Source organism: Rutilus rutilus (genome assembly GCF_951802725.1).
Source record: "Rutilus rutilus genome assembly, chromosome: 12".
Lineage (NCBI taxonomy): Eukaryota > Metazoa > Chordata > Actinopteri > Cypriniformes > Leuciscidae > Rutilus > Rutilus rutilus.
The window spans coordinates 9119496-9134254 of NC_140217.1; the positions used below are offsets into that span (position 1 = coordinate 9119496).

Consider the following 14759-nt stretch of genomic DNA (forward strand, 5'->3'; position numbering starts at 1 on the left):
AGCATTTATTTTTCATTTGCTATTAAGTGATGCAGTAGTGGGTAGTATTCTTTTTTCAGTTTCACTAGTCCATATTCATAGTTACAGTTCACTATAAGAAATAAGAAAAAAAAATTATTTTAAAAACAATTTTTTTTTTAATTTCTAATAACTGTTAAGACCAACAATATCCCAAAATCAGTACATGTATATTTACGTAATATGCAAATAATATGTTTAATATATTGATGCAACACAGAATCTTAAAAGAGAGATGAGATAAAGTAGAAAGAGACAGGACAGAGATTGTGCAGAATGTAAGATGATAATGAACAAATTATCAGAATGGTTTAAGATGTTCTTTGGAAGATGGTTCCTTATCTCATAACTAATCATTTAAAAAACAAAGATCCATTGATTTTATCCTGATGAAGATGAAAACATTAATTTCTCTTTTTGTTTAAAGAAGTTTTTTTTTAACTACATCTATTTGTTTTTGTATTGTATACACTAACTTTTTTACACTTTGGTCATGCATTTATAAATTCAGTGCTGAGTGAACAATTTTGCTTTTACATCGAATTTTCTGAATACGGAATGAAAATGCCATTGTTTTCTGTATAACATATTATTTCTGTTAGTCTGTACCATATTCATAAATGTATATTTGCTATATGAGCTGAAAACTCAAAAGTAAGAACTGTGAGGATCAGTTGAGACTAGTGTATGATGGGACTTTCACTAACTTTTGATGTTCTTTTATGTGATGTGCTGTTTATGCACCTTGTGCATTATAAAGTAATTTATAATCATATCATTCTATATGGCAACATCAATATAGTAATACCACATAAACACACACAGGATATATTATGGCTGAAATGTAATGTTTATGCAGTCTTACAAGTTCCTTCTTAATGCTTAGGGGAAATATTGAAAAACTGTACAATGCTCCTATATGGTTTACAACAGAGGCAGTAGGAAAGAGAATGTGTGTGTATAGATGAATATGGTTCCCAGCAGCAGTTCAATTTAATTAAGGATCCCCAGAGGAATGACTTCACCTCTGAGTAAGAGGGGTCTCCACTTACTCATGTTTCCCTTCCTTCCTCCTGTCAATCCCAGTATGACAGAATTTCATCTGAATCAGTCCTCAATATCACTAATGCATGCAAAGGTCAACATGGGCAAGCATGCTGAAATAAAACCACAATCATAAATCCTGTTTTTCATCTTGCGTGTTAAATGTTGGTAACTGGTGCTGCTGCAAAAACCACTACAGGTTATCAAGTAATGCATTTTTTTCTGACCCAGTTGAGTTTTTATAGAGTACTTGCCATTCATGTGCCCTCATAATTCTGCCCTTCCCTTGCAACGACATCTCTTCTCTGATGACGTATTTACTGGCGTGAGGGCGGGACAACCTGTCACTTAATTACTGATGGACAAAATCAAGTCCCGCCCAATTGCCATTTCACTCGGATATACGTCACAATATAGGGAAGAAAATACTATCGCAACTTCCATTTTTTATCGATTTATGTCCAATTTGTTTTATTATGCATATTTAGGTGGAAATTGTATGCATATTTCAAATTATTGTTGTTTGTGTGTACTGAAAATTGATGAAGACCAGATTTCTGACGAAACAGACAGCTTTTACGCATAACCATGGTATTTTTTTTTTTTTTTACCTGTCAAGCAGAAGCAAAGGAAGCTTGGAGGGTGCGTCTGTTTCCAGTTGCTTATACAAGCTCTCAGCTCCCTCCAGCGATAAAAAGCTTTACCGATGTAGGCTTTAGGCTCGTCTTGTTTTTTTTTCTTCTGTTTTTTTTTTTTTTGACGCCTTTTGGCCTCTTTGTTTTCCACTATCTTCATTTTCCTGAAAGGATATTTGGCTGTATAAACGGTTGTTGACAGATGAGAAATCGTAAACATTTTGCACCCTGCAAACTCAAGAAAAACCGCACATCCAAGTTCATCGCGTTTTTTTGTTTTTTTTTACTTCCGGCTTGCCGTATATGGACTGCTCGCTGTCCATATGATTGACAGGGAGAAATAACCGGCCAGTTCTTTGATTAGCTAAAAAAAACTGAATTTTAGTTGTAAAATTATTAACTGAAAGCGTCTTCTGATTTGCTAAACAAACAAACAAACAAACAAACAAACAAACAAACACACAAACTTTATTTTACTGTTTACAGACACTATGGGGATGTTATTTCAGTTATTTAGCACCTACTCAAAAACATATTTTGCTATATCAAAAGTAACAATTGTGTTTTATTTAATTCCTTTGAAATTGTACAGTTTGGTACACTCTGTGTTTTTTAAGGTGCGTTATAAATACATATTGATTTGATTTTGAATTGTTTTACAATTGTACCACTAGCCTATCTTACATTCTATAATAGCTTTCTTGTAAATATATCAGTGATGGGGGCTTTTTTTTTTTTTTATCATGTTCTGTCCTTTTGAATACATCATGAATAGCCTATCATGACAGAGAGTGCAAAACATACTTATACTCCGACTCTGTCCATAATCCTCTGTACCATAATCCTTCATTTCAGCAATGAGCCAATAAAGAAACACATTCATTTAACTTTGTCCTAGTCCATGAGATAAGCACTTTTCTTCTGTGCCACCCGTATAGGCTATACTTTGCGTTTTTGCATTTAAACCATTTCATAATGCATTTATTCTGAAGTTAGTATGCAACAAAGCTTGACAGTAGGCCTACTATGATGTAAATATTGGCCTTTTCTATATTCTAAAGTATCACTGCAGGCTTAAAATGATTTAAGCAGACATTGTAGCCTACCATTCAGTTATTTTTTCATGTAACAACTAGTCACAAGGTGGAGCCATTGTATAGTGTAAACATGACCAAAATTTCGGCACTAGAAGGTATTAGCATGATTTGGCCTTTTGAACTGCTTGATAACCTTATCATCTCTATTGTTTCTTGTTCCCTCAAAACATTCTGCAAAATGCTTAATTTGTTGTCCTGTAAAATACAACCATCTATGATTAATCACTTTTTAATGTTTAACCATCAGTGTAATTTAAATATTCAGGTACGATGAATTATTTCTGTGTATTTATTCTGTGTTATTGGGATGGATGTTGTTTGCGGTATTATCTAAAAGAAGACCCGCCTCCTAATGCCATTGGCTCGTTTCCACAGAAAACCTGCTTCTGATTGGACAGCACATGTGTCACACAGTGGACGCGGCCTCCATACCGTGCGTCAGAATCGAAACCAAAAATGCTTCAAATTGGAAAACAAAAGAGAACTTGGCATTTATAGCGGGGTGCGAATCATAAATCACCGCAGCTCACATTCGAATGAGGTAAGATTTCATCCAAATCATATTTCTGAATAACGAATAGCCTGTTTGTTGCTGCATAGGTAGGTGTTTCTCAATGTGACGCGCATCTCATATTTTCCTCAGGCTTCTGTTGACATAAATAAATAGCTGGTTGCCTCCTGCCATGGATAATAACACACATTAGTTATTTTAAGCAAAGTATTAAAAGTCATTTAAGGATAATATATAAGCCTTCTAAAGCAGACTATGCGACTGTGCTCTGTTTGGTGCCTTTTGCAAGAATGGACTGAATGTGTTTATGTTGTTTGCGCTTTTATCTATAGGAAGAGCAGAATTGGTCCCGTAGTCCTTTTGGTTTCATAAATGAAATGGAGGGAGGTACAAGGTAAGAGTTAATCTTGTAATAAACCGTGTTATATTTTTAAATGCAGAGACGTTCCTTCAGATAGCATTGTTTCTGAGAGGTTGGCATATTTGACAAAGCTGTCAAACTAGTCCAGCACTTGTTTTAAAACTGCTTACGTAATGGCAACAAAATCCAGTGATTTAAACATAATATATTTTGGTGAGTGTGTTATTTTATTGGTTTATTATACCGTGAATCATATAATGAGCGTGGGCCCACTGCTGTTGCACAATGATGTTTTTGTGGGCTGGGTATTTTTTAAGTACAGCCTGTCACGTTTATATCTACTTGAATGACCTGAAAAGACAAATTAGACCACACTTATTCTATCATGTTTTGTGTCATACCCCAGTGGGTTGCTTATAATAAGTGTTATTTTAATCCAGAGGCACTAGAAGGGATAGTGTGTGACAGGAGATTTGGGGTCTGACAGCGGGATGGCCCACTTTGATACAGAGTACCAGCGCCTGGAGGCGTCTTACAGCGACTCCCCTCCCGGAGAAGAGAATCTACTGGTGCATGTTCCAGAGGGATCCAAATGTAAGATCCACAATAATTGAAATAAAGCAACAGTGCCATATAGTGTGTATGTCTACTGTATGACAGAATCATGTGCTTTTATTCTTTTGGCAACCTTGCTTTAAATAAGGGGTTTTCAAACTGGGGTCCGGGGATTTCCAGGGAGCCACAGTTGAGTGCTAGGGGTCTGTGGAAGAGGTTAGAGAAAAGAAGTGAAGTGATAAAAAAAGTTTCAATAAACAAATACATAAAATGTGATAATACTTTTGATAACAATATATTACATTTGTAAAATATAAAGATAAATACATTTGTAATATAAACCGATCGACAGATTTATAATATTAATTTAAAACGCGAGTGCTTTATTTGCGCAAAAAATGTTTTTCCACTTTATTTACAACATATTAATCTCCAACACGCGTTCACAAGAGTACCACAACGCATACTGGCGAGGTTTCATACAATTAAGCCACTGGAGTCACATGGATTACTTTAATGATGTCTTTACTACCTTTCTGAGGCTTTTAAAGTGGTAGTTGCTTAGGCTGTCAGTGGAGGGACAGAAATCTCTCCGGTTTCATTAAAAAGATCTTCATTTGTGTTCTGAAGATGAATGGAAGTCTGTAGGGTTTGGAATGACATGAAGATGAGTAAATAATGACAGAATTTTTAGATGAACTAACCCTTGATGTGGGTTAAATGAGCAATGGATATGCACAGGCTTCTTACCATAGACACTAGAACAAAATTTTTCCATGTTGTTTTTCCATTTTTCATAAATACATTTGTTTATTGCAGCTCCGTGGCACCACATTGAAAATCTAGACCTTTTCTTCCAGAGAATATCCTTTGCACACTGAAATGAATTGCTTGTTTATGGGTTAAATAGATTTTCAAATGTTAGATCAAGTAGATTGACCTAAAATTAGTAATTACAGTCACCATGTCTTATGTTTTTCTTAACATTTAATAAGTCTATAATCTACACCAGAAGAATGGATTTACTTGTATGCTGCTGGGTGAAATATTTGAGCTTGTGTAAGTATCAATTCATTTATTAAACATGACATTGTTTGTGTAAAGTGATAGGACTCATAAGTATTGTCTGTTAACAACAGATCAGTGATCACATTAATTTACCCTTCTGAATTGTCATGTCATTTTTCCACGTATTATTCTAGGCAACTGGTGTTTGTGGTGGCATTCACAGTGTTCCTGGCTAACTGTGTGGACTATGACATCCTTTTTGCCAACAAGTTTGTTAATCACACTGATTCCTCAAAGGTTACGCTGCCCGACGCGTTTCTACCAGTGGACGAGTGCAGTGCTCGGTATATTTTATATATTAAATGTCACTAATGTGGCGTTAATGTTATTGCTTCTTACTACTGTATCAGTATAATCCATCATAAATCAAACCGTCCTTTGTTAACGTATGTTTTAGGATCCGTGACAATGTTTCGGTCATCTTCATCCTTATCATATCAGGGGTCTTTTGGCTCCACCGTCTCGTCAAGTTCTTCTACAACATCTGTTGCTACTGGGAGATCAGATCGTTTTACATTAATGCCCTAAAAATGTCCACGGTGAGCTTTTCTGCTAACTCACTATAGTACATTTTCTAAAACGTTTTGGTTCTAACAGACGTTTTTGAGTCAGCACTGGAAGAAAGCATGCATACTCCACTTTTATGAGTTCTTGCTGTCTTCTTGATGCCATTAAGCCACTTAAATTGCTGATAATTTTCTGAGAAAACGTACCAGAGGAACTGATGAAATTCTATTATTCAACCTATTTAAATGTTTAATCAGCCCTTTTCTTTTGGTAGGCGGACCTTCCTTATTTTACCTGGCAGGAGGTGCAGGCAAGGATTGTTGAGATACAGAAGGAGCACCAGATTTGCATCCACAAAAAGGAACTGACAGAGCTTGACATCTACCATCGCATACTGCGATTCAAAAACTACATGGTCGCTATGGTCAATAAGTCACTTCTTCCTGTGCGCTTTCGTTTGCCTCTGCTGGGCGACACTGTTTTTTACACCCGTGGCCTCAAGTATAACTTTGAGTTGATTTTCTTCTGGGGCCCTGGATCTCTTTTTGAAAACGAGTGGAGTTTGAAGTCAGAGTACAAACGTGGAGGGAACCGATTAGAGCTAGCAGATCGTCTGAGCTCACGGATCTTGTGGATTGGAATCGCCAACCTTCTCTTGTGTCCAGTTATCCTGATCTGGCAGATTCTCTACGCGTTCTTCAGCTACACCGAGGTGATCAAGCGTGAGCCGGGAAGCCTGGGTGCTCGATGTTGGTCTCTGTATGGCCGTTTTTACCTCAGACACTTCAATGAACTAGACCATGAGCTGATGTCACGCCTCAGCAAGGGCTACAAGGCCTCCTCGAAGTACATGAACTGCTTCATGTCACCATTACTGACGGTGGTGGCCAAGAACGTGGCATTCTTCGCTGGCTCCATACTTGCGGTTTTGATTGCTCTGACTATTTATGATGAAGATGTTTTGGCTGTGGAGCACGTGCTCAGCAGTATCACATTACTTGGGGTCGGCATCACAGTCTGCAGGTGCGCAAAGAGAGGAAAAGATAGTATTTTGCAGCTAAGAGTGACCAAGATTTAAGAGATCACATCTTATTTCCTGGTGAGATTTGACTTTGAACAGTTTTGTGCTCATTCTTTTCTCCTTTTTCTGCCCCAGGTCATTTATCCCAGACAAGCATATGGTGTTCTGTCCAGAGCAGCTGCTTAAAGTGATCCTGGCACAGATTCACTACATGCCTGATCATTGGCAGGGTAATGCCCACCGCTATGAGACCAGAGACGAGTTCGCACAGCTCTTTCAGTACAAGGCTGTAAGTCATGCAGCAGTTAAAGAAATTCTTCTATTTGCACCCAACACCAGTGTGTTATGATTGTTAATGAAAACCAAATGATAACATTTTTGTTAGCTGAAATAAAAATTACATTTGAAGAAACATAATTACAGTTTTATAACTTCAAATATAAAAAATAAAATAAAAATAAAAAGGACCAAAAAATTCATTTTAGTTTTTGATACACAACATGCTATACATTACAGAATCAAGACATGATTATGGTGACGATAATGCCATTTAAATAGTGCAAATGACTAGACTGGGTAAGCCCAGCCCGATCTGCTGGCGATTTGATTTCGCCCTGCAGCTCAAGCTGGAAACCTGTACATTCTTCTATCCTGCTTCCGTTACAAATTATTTGCGGGGACCAATCACAAACTGGCTTATCCACCTGGCATGCTATTAGTGGGTTTTATCCAATCCAATTCCTTTTAACCTCTCAACGATGCTCAGTGGCTTCTTTAGTTTAGCAAACAAATCGCTCGAGTGGGTGTAAATACCACTCACTTTCATGTTTTTTTTTTTTGCACAACCTGCAAAAATCCCTCAATGCCATTGCAGCTTTTGCAAACCGCTGATCAAACAACACTTGGTTGCCACGTTTCCTGCCTGAAGGTTTCGCTGTCATCTGTATCGTTGGTCTGATTGGTTGAAAGACTATCCAATTGCATAGAGAGTCATTTGAACTATGTCCGTTGATCACGCCTCTTGTGCAGTAGAAAATACACGGCAGACTCCCTAGACTAATGTTCTTGAAAGATTGAGCTTGGTCTGGTGATAGCCAGATTAACAAATTACATTTTGGGAGTTTTGTTGAGTCCCCTTCTGAATGTGATTAATAAATAACCAATAATCAAGCAGTTAAATAATTAATCAAATTAATAAATTAACCTCAGTTAACACTAACTTTGCCAATCATTGAAGACCAGACCAGAAGATTTGAGTTATGACATTTTGATAAAAAATTGTGTAGAAAAATAAATAAAACAATGAAATGTGATCTATTCGCAATTCAATCAATAACATGGAGTTAGAAAATAGATTTTCATTTCATTGATCTCTTGTTTTTGTAGGTGTTTATTCTTGAGGAGCTTTTGAGTCCTGTCATCACTCCCTTCATTCTCATTTTCTGCCTGCGTCGCAAATCTCTGGAGATCATAGATTTTTTCCGAAACTTTACCGTGGATGTGGTCGGTGTGGGTGATACTTGCTCTTTTGCACAGATGGATGTCCGTCAACATGGTCATCCTGCAGTAAGTGAAACCTTTTTTTCATTTCCACTTAGTTTAATTATTGTACTTTTTTTAATAGATAGATGTATCATCCTAGTTCCCTCTTTATTGCTGACTCTGGTGTTGTTTTTGGTCCACTACAGTGGATGTCTGCTGGGAAAACAGAGGCCTCCATCTATCAGCAGGCAGAAGACGGGAAGACAGAACTGTCACTCATGCACTTTGCGATCACAAATCCACACTGGCAGCCCCCTCGGGAGAGCACACATTTCATCAGTCTTCTGAAAGAGAAGGTGCACCGCGAGGCCGCTGGAGGACAGCAGGGAATCATAGCAGAGAATCCTGTCTTTCAATCAACCCATTCACTACAGTCTGATTCAGAGGTATTCAAATGACTGGACTGCAAACAGCTATCAGATTATTACATTTAATATGATATATTATCTTTTATTAATACTTCATATTATTAGTCACTATGATAGAAAAATGGACCAAGTAGAAAACCCACTTTTAAGTTCAAATACAATATCATTATACAAATAACTGGATGGATTATTGTTTTTAATAGGTCTAATTTTGGTTCTTTTTTCATTTCAGCCTCGCAGTCTTATTGCAAATCTCCTGATAGGACCCCCTTCCCTGGCCTCGCTTCATCTGGGTCGAGAGGGCTCCATCAATCCTGTGTCCATTGGAGTGAGTGAGGGAGCTTCCGCCCTCCGATCCCTCTCTCCGGTCAGCACGAGTCTACACCTCCGAGGCAGCTACCCATCCGCCAGACTGCCACGACAGGACCATCCAGCTGTGGTGACTGGGCGAGCAATGACAGGCTCTGGGTAATGATTCAATTAAAGTGTAATATAATCATTAACATACCCTATATGATATACTAATAGTCATGTGTTGTTATAAAATATTATTATTAATAATTATATACTTATTCAGTTTTAATTTTAATTGATTTTCTGAAGGCACACTAGACATTTTGTTGTGTGGAATACGCTTTATGTTAAAATAAAAATTTAGATATAGTTAAAATGTATGTACATACACACCTGTTGAGAAAATGTGTGCGTAATTATTTGTGATTGAGATTTTTAAATAGCAATTTTGACAAAACATTTAGATACAGTGACAACCACACATTTACAATTTCAGAATTGGTGATCTGTATATGCTATTGTTCAAAAGTTTGGGGTCAGTATTATTTAAAAAAATAATAATACATAAATACTTTTATTCAGCAAGGGTGCATTAAATTGATTAAAAGTGGCTGTAAATAAAATTTTAATGCTACAAAAGATTTCTATTTCAAATAAATGCTGCTCTTTTTAACTTTCTATTCATCAGATAATACTGAAAAACAATGCATCGTGGTTTCCATAAAAATATTAAGCTGTTTGTTGACAATAATAAGAAATGTTTCTGAGCACCAAATCAACATTTTAGAATGATTTATGAAAGATCACGTGACGATGCAATATTGATGCTGAAAACTCAGCTTTGCATCACCGGGAATAAGTAACATTTTAAAATAGAATCAATTGTAATAATATTTCATAATAGTAATGTTTTTCATTTTTTATCAAATAAATGCAGCCTTGGTGAGTACAAGAGACAAGTTTTTTTTTTTTTATCTATTCCAAACTTTTTAATGGCAATATATTGATCTGTATAGCTGGAATCATTTTTTAATTGTCCCTGTCTGTGTAAAAATGATTTGACTATCATTATATCGTTCATTTGTTCTCCCTCTTAACTCTTGGATTGTCCTTGTCTAGCACTGACGCCCGTACCATCAGCTCTGGCAGTAGTGCCTGGGAAGGCCAGCTAACCAGTATGATCCTATCAGAATACGCCTCCACAGAGATGAGCATCCATGCTCTCTACATTCATGAGGTAAAGCAACAAAAATCTACTGATTCTACTATACGTGTATGGAATTTAGCAGAAGCTTTTTTTCCACTACCTACAATTCCCATTGTTATCTGCTGTTCCTTTACTAATCCATCCAAATCAACCAATTAACCAAAAGAGTTTGTGTTTTGTCTGGTAATGTTGAAAAATGTCAGTCTGTAGTCTGCACCTGAAGATTAGTAACTATATCGAATGTGTATGTAGATGCATAAGCAGCAATCGCGAGGTGAGCTGTCTCGACACACCTGGCACAGGCAGGAGAGTGACGAGAGCAGTGAGAGTGTCAATGAAGACATGGAAGCTGCTCGCAACTTCCCCCGTTCCAGCACTTTCCCTAGTGCCACCAGCTCACACCAGCAGGGGGCAGCACATCACAGCCAGCGACGCTTCGACGGAACCTCAGGTACTAGAAATGACTGTTCGCAGATCACAAGAACGAAAATACGACCCCTCCATAGTCTTTACATGAGCGACAATCTATGTCTCCCGCAGATCCTGCTTCTGGAAGCTTTCGAGTCCAGAGGACACCTCGTATGCCTATGGGCGGCTGGTCTGAGGAGAACCAAATAGGCCGGCATCACGACCCAGTGCCCGAGGAGGGGGCTGAGGATGATCAACCGCCACACATCCATAAGGTATAACCATAGACTGTAAACCGTAGAAAAATGAAGCCAAAATGTCACTGAAATAGCCACTGCCATCTTGGGCTGATGACATCATTTGGAGCCAATTCTGCGCAGTAGTGATTGGGCGGTGGAGCCACGTTATCAAGGTCTTTTTAAACAACTCATTTTGTCAATGCGAAACTAAAAATAAGTTATGGAAAATTAAAAGATAAACCTTGTTAAACCTCATCTCTTACCGAAACTCCCGAAAGAATTCCACTGATGATGATGCCACAGCCCGTTTTTATAGCATCATATAATTAGCTAAAACCAAACTTATTAGAAAAACAAACACTTGAAAATACGTCAGTTCGATAAAATGTCTTTGGGAAAAATGTATTTCAAGTGTCATTTGATTTTTTTTTTTTTGGCTGACATCCCATTCGCTTCATGGAGAGGGTGGGGTTTTTGACCTATTGGATCGGAATGTTTTGGCTACCCTTTCAGGACTTGCAGGGTTTCCTGGGCTACTTTTAAATTGTTGCCATGGTTTTGATTTTTTTCTTTCTCCGGGTTATTTGGGAGAAATGCACTCTGGGCTAATTTTGATTGGCCATTGGGCTAGTTTAGTTGCGCAGAACTGGCAACCCTGCTTGTGTGGCACACTTGGACGCAGCATTGATCTGTGCTGGATTCCTAATATTTATTTCTGTGTTCTTTTTTTCTTCTAGGTGACTTAACAGGTATATCGTCGATGAAGTACACAAGAGAGACTCGCACCATCCATTTTCTTTTGGACACTGATCACAAAAGTCATAATTATTCACTCCTGGATAGAACTCGAGATTCCAAGCTTAATCGTACTAAAATTTCAAATGCATTACAATGGTTTGAGCTTCTTAGTACATCATCAAAATATTAAATGATTCAAACATCTTACATATTGATCCACTTGATTAAAGGTGCAAAACTGATCCTGTAATTATTTTTATTTTTTTTGCCATTATATTGTGAATAGGAAAGTCCTTGGCCTTTCATGAGTCCATCGAGTAAGCTGTCAAGTAGGATTGCACTCAGTTGACCTTGACATTTGGTCGGTGTTGATGCAAGAAGTTTGTGCTTAGAATTTCTGAGCTAATTTGAATAGTTTTGATAGGAAGAAGGAATATTTATAACATGCAATGTGCCATTATGAACTTTAACGCTTTGCAAAATTAGATTTTATCGTCAATCCCAGATATCTGTGAGCGGGGGGGAAACCACTGAAGATCATTCAAGCATGGCACTGTAAAAATAACGCATGCTCTTTAAGTTTTATTATTTGCACAATATCAAACAAGAATGCACTTTATCATTTTTCAGATGCAAAGGATGACACAAAGGCAGTGGGCAAATCAGATTTGTTTTTATAAACATGCAGTTTTAAAGGAAGTTGTATATTTCTGTCTATAGGATAAGCATTATATATTCCAGATACCTCAGGACCGGCTTGTTTTTGGCACTGAAGTTGCCCAAAAAGTGCATGACACTTTTTGGGTGATTGACAGCTGCGCCTTACATCCTCAAACCCATAACTGCTAAAAGGAAGTTGACTAACCTTTGTGTAATTTTGTGTGACTGCAAAGATGTTGGATCTCGTTCATAGACCATCAATGCATAAAATGGCAAAAGTGTACATTGTTTCTCATAAACTGACACTATTTCTCATATCTCACACTGCTTGCATACATCGTGCTTGCATAGAGATTGTTCAAGGTGCAAATTGTGCATGACCCTTGACCTTAATACTGGTATGTGTTTGTAATAATTGGCCTGTGAAAAGCTTCTGTGCCCTTACCTAATCTACCAACTGCAGCTGTGCATTTTCCATTTTCTTTTGTTTTCAGTTTTCTAGGCTGTTGTATATTTACATTTTGTACAGTTTAAAATGCATCAATAAATGTATTTAATAGTTTGTGTATATTTTAATTTCAGACAATTATTTTTCAAAAAAAAAGTGTCAAAGTGCAAATACTGTGCCAAAAATAATAATGCATTTAGGGATGCCATTATGTAATTTTCTGGTCAAGAATGGTTTCATAACAGATAAAAAAAAAATTGCAAATGTCCGAGAATTAAAGGGTTGAAAATCAAACGACCACATACATATTTCGTTAGTAAAAGCAATGAAAATTTTTCCGCCCGAACAGGGACTTGAACCCTGGACCCTCAGATTAAAAGTCTGATGCTCTACCGACTGAGCTATCCGGGCTCTGAAGAGTAGATAGAACGCCCCCTATTTTCACCAACCCCTTTCTTCATCAACTCTTAAATAAACAACAAAGAAATGATAGATAGACATTCTATATACTACAATGCGTTAAATGAGTTGGTGAAAGGTGGGGTATGAACAACATCAAACGCTCAACGTGAGCTGAACTACAGCAGCAAGCACGGTGGTAACAGTTAATACAAGCAAAATGTTGTGTAAAAAACATGTTTCCTAATTTTTATCAATACCAATAACCACAATTCGGTTTCAGATTTAGAAAATATCTGTAAGTATGTGCCTTAAACTTCGCAATTCGATTAGTTATTCGTCTGCATTTCATCTATTCAGGACGTAATTCCAGCGCATGCGCAGTGGCATGTCTCCGCGCGGTGTTCAGAAAGTGGCCATTGCGAGAATAAGGCTCAATCCCAATTCGAATTTGGGATTGGGCCTAACTCTGTTAAATTGATTTTAACACACTCGCTGTATTATCAAATGTGTATCAATGATCTAAACACCACTCACTTTTCAGTCGGATCCAGATGGCGTTCATGCACTCTGCCGGATTTACCTCACATTGTGACATAGGCAAAATACTTTTTTTGGGACCCCCTATAAACATGTCCAAAATCAATACTACCAAGAAATGGGGACAAAAACACTAAACTAAACACTTAACACTTTTTAAATAATTTAACACGTGTTGTAAAAGTTGATGTTGTGGCTTTTTTTATGGTCAGACACATGCATGCGTCATTATATTATTAACATTTTACCAAAATCAAGCTCAAATGGGGTAACGAGGATTTCGACCAGCGAATATCGGACATAGGCCTAACGTTACGCGTTTTGTTCGTCGTTAGAACGGTCGCATCAGAGCCTGGAAGTGCATGTAACGTTAGTTATGCTATGCTATGTGGGTGCTCAGTTTTTTTTTTTTCTGTTAGGCTGTTTCAAGACATTACATGTGCTTGTGAGTCGACAAAGAAACTATCTTCCACATTATCTTGAGTATAGAAAACCCCGTACTTATTCAAACAATCAGTTTTTCGTTTACCTTTGCATTGTAAACAAGCAGAGACGTCCGACGGTCCGAAGTGCGTGAGGGACAGAGGCAGGGCGGAGTTTTGAGGTTCTAACCGACAGTTTGAGGATCCAATGGAGTTACGAGGTTTAGTCTCAAGCTCTTGTTCATACTTTTCATTGGTTAATTATTTGCAAAACTCACAGACAGGCGTAAAGGTTGACCAATAGTAATGAGTTATGGAAAAAAACGATGTGTCAAAGTGTTTTAAGATTAGAGTAAAATAAATTATTTCTCATTGTAATTGGAGACAACTACTACAGACACGCGAAAGATGTGCGCATTGTGACAACTTGCATAGATCAGTCCTCATTACTGAAAAAGTCCAGACAAAATTAATGCGTAAAACTGGCTTCATCACTTACATACAGCAAAAAAGGGCTTCTCATTGGTTTACTCAACGTCTTCCTTTCATTATTAACCATTTTATATGCGTCATGTGCTTGCAAAGTAAAAAAAAAAGTGTTTATTACTAAGAGGTGCAACAGAGGGTTAAAATTGAAAGCACACATTAAATTAAGTACAAATACAATTAATAACTTT

At 37.4% G+C, this 14759-nt stretch overlaps 1 protein-coding gene across 1 annotated transcript; it reads left to right on the top strand.

The window, feature by feature from the left end:
- Positions 1-3207: 3207 nt before the first annotated feature.
- Positions 3208-12835, top strand: atg9a (ATG9 autophagy related 9 homolog A). Its single transcript, XM_084425474.1, has 16 exons — positions 3208-3335; positions 3638-3699; positions 4107-4260; positions 5041-5083; positions 5215-5280; positions 5424-5573; positions 5687-5828; positions 6071-6819; positions 6953-7106; positions 8204-8383; positions 8506-8745; positions 8960-9195; positions 10141-10258; positions 10481-10679; positions 10769-10911; positions 11613-12835. The coding sequence occupies exons 3-16, from the start codon at positions 4158-4160 to the stop codon at positions 11619-11621; spliced, it is 2532 nt and encodes an 843-aa protein (XP_084281600.1). The 5' UTR covers positions 3208-3335; positions 3638-3699; positions 4107-4157; the 3' UTR covers positions 11622-12835.
- The last annotated feature ends 1924 nt before the right edge of the window (positions 12836-14759 follow it).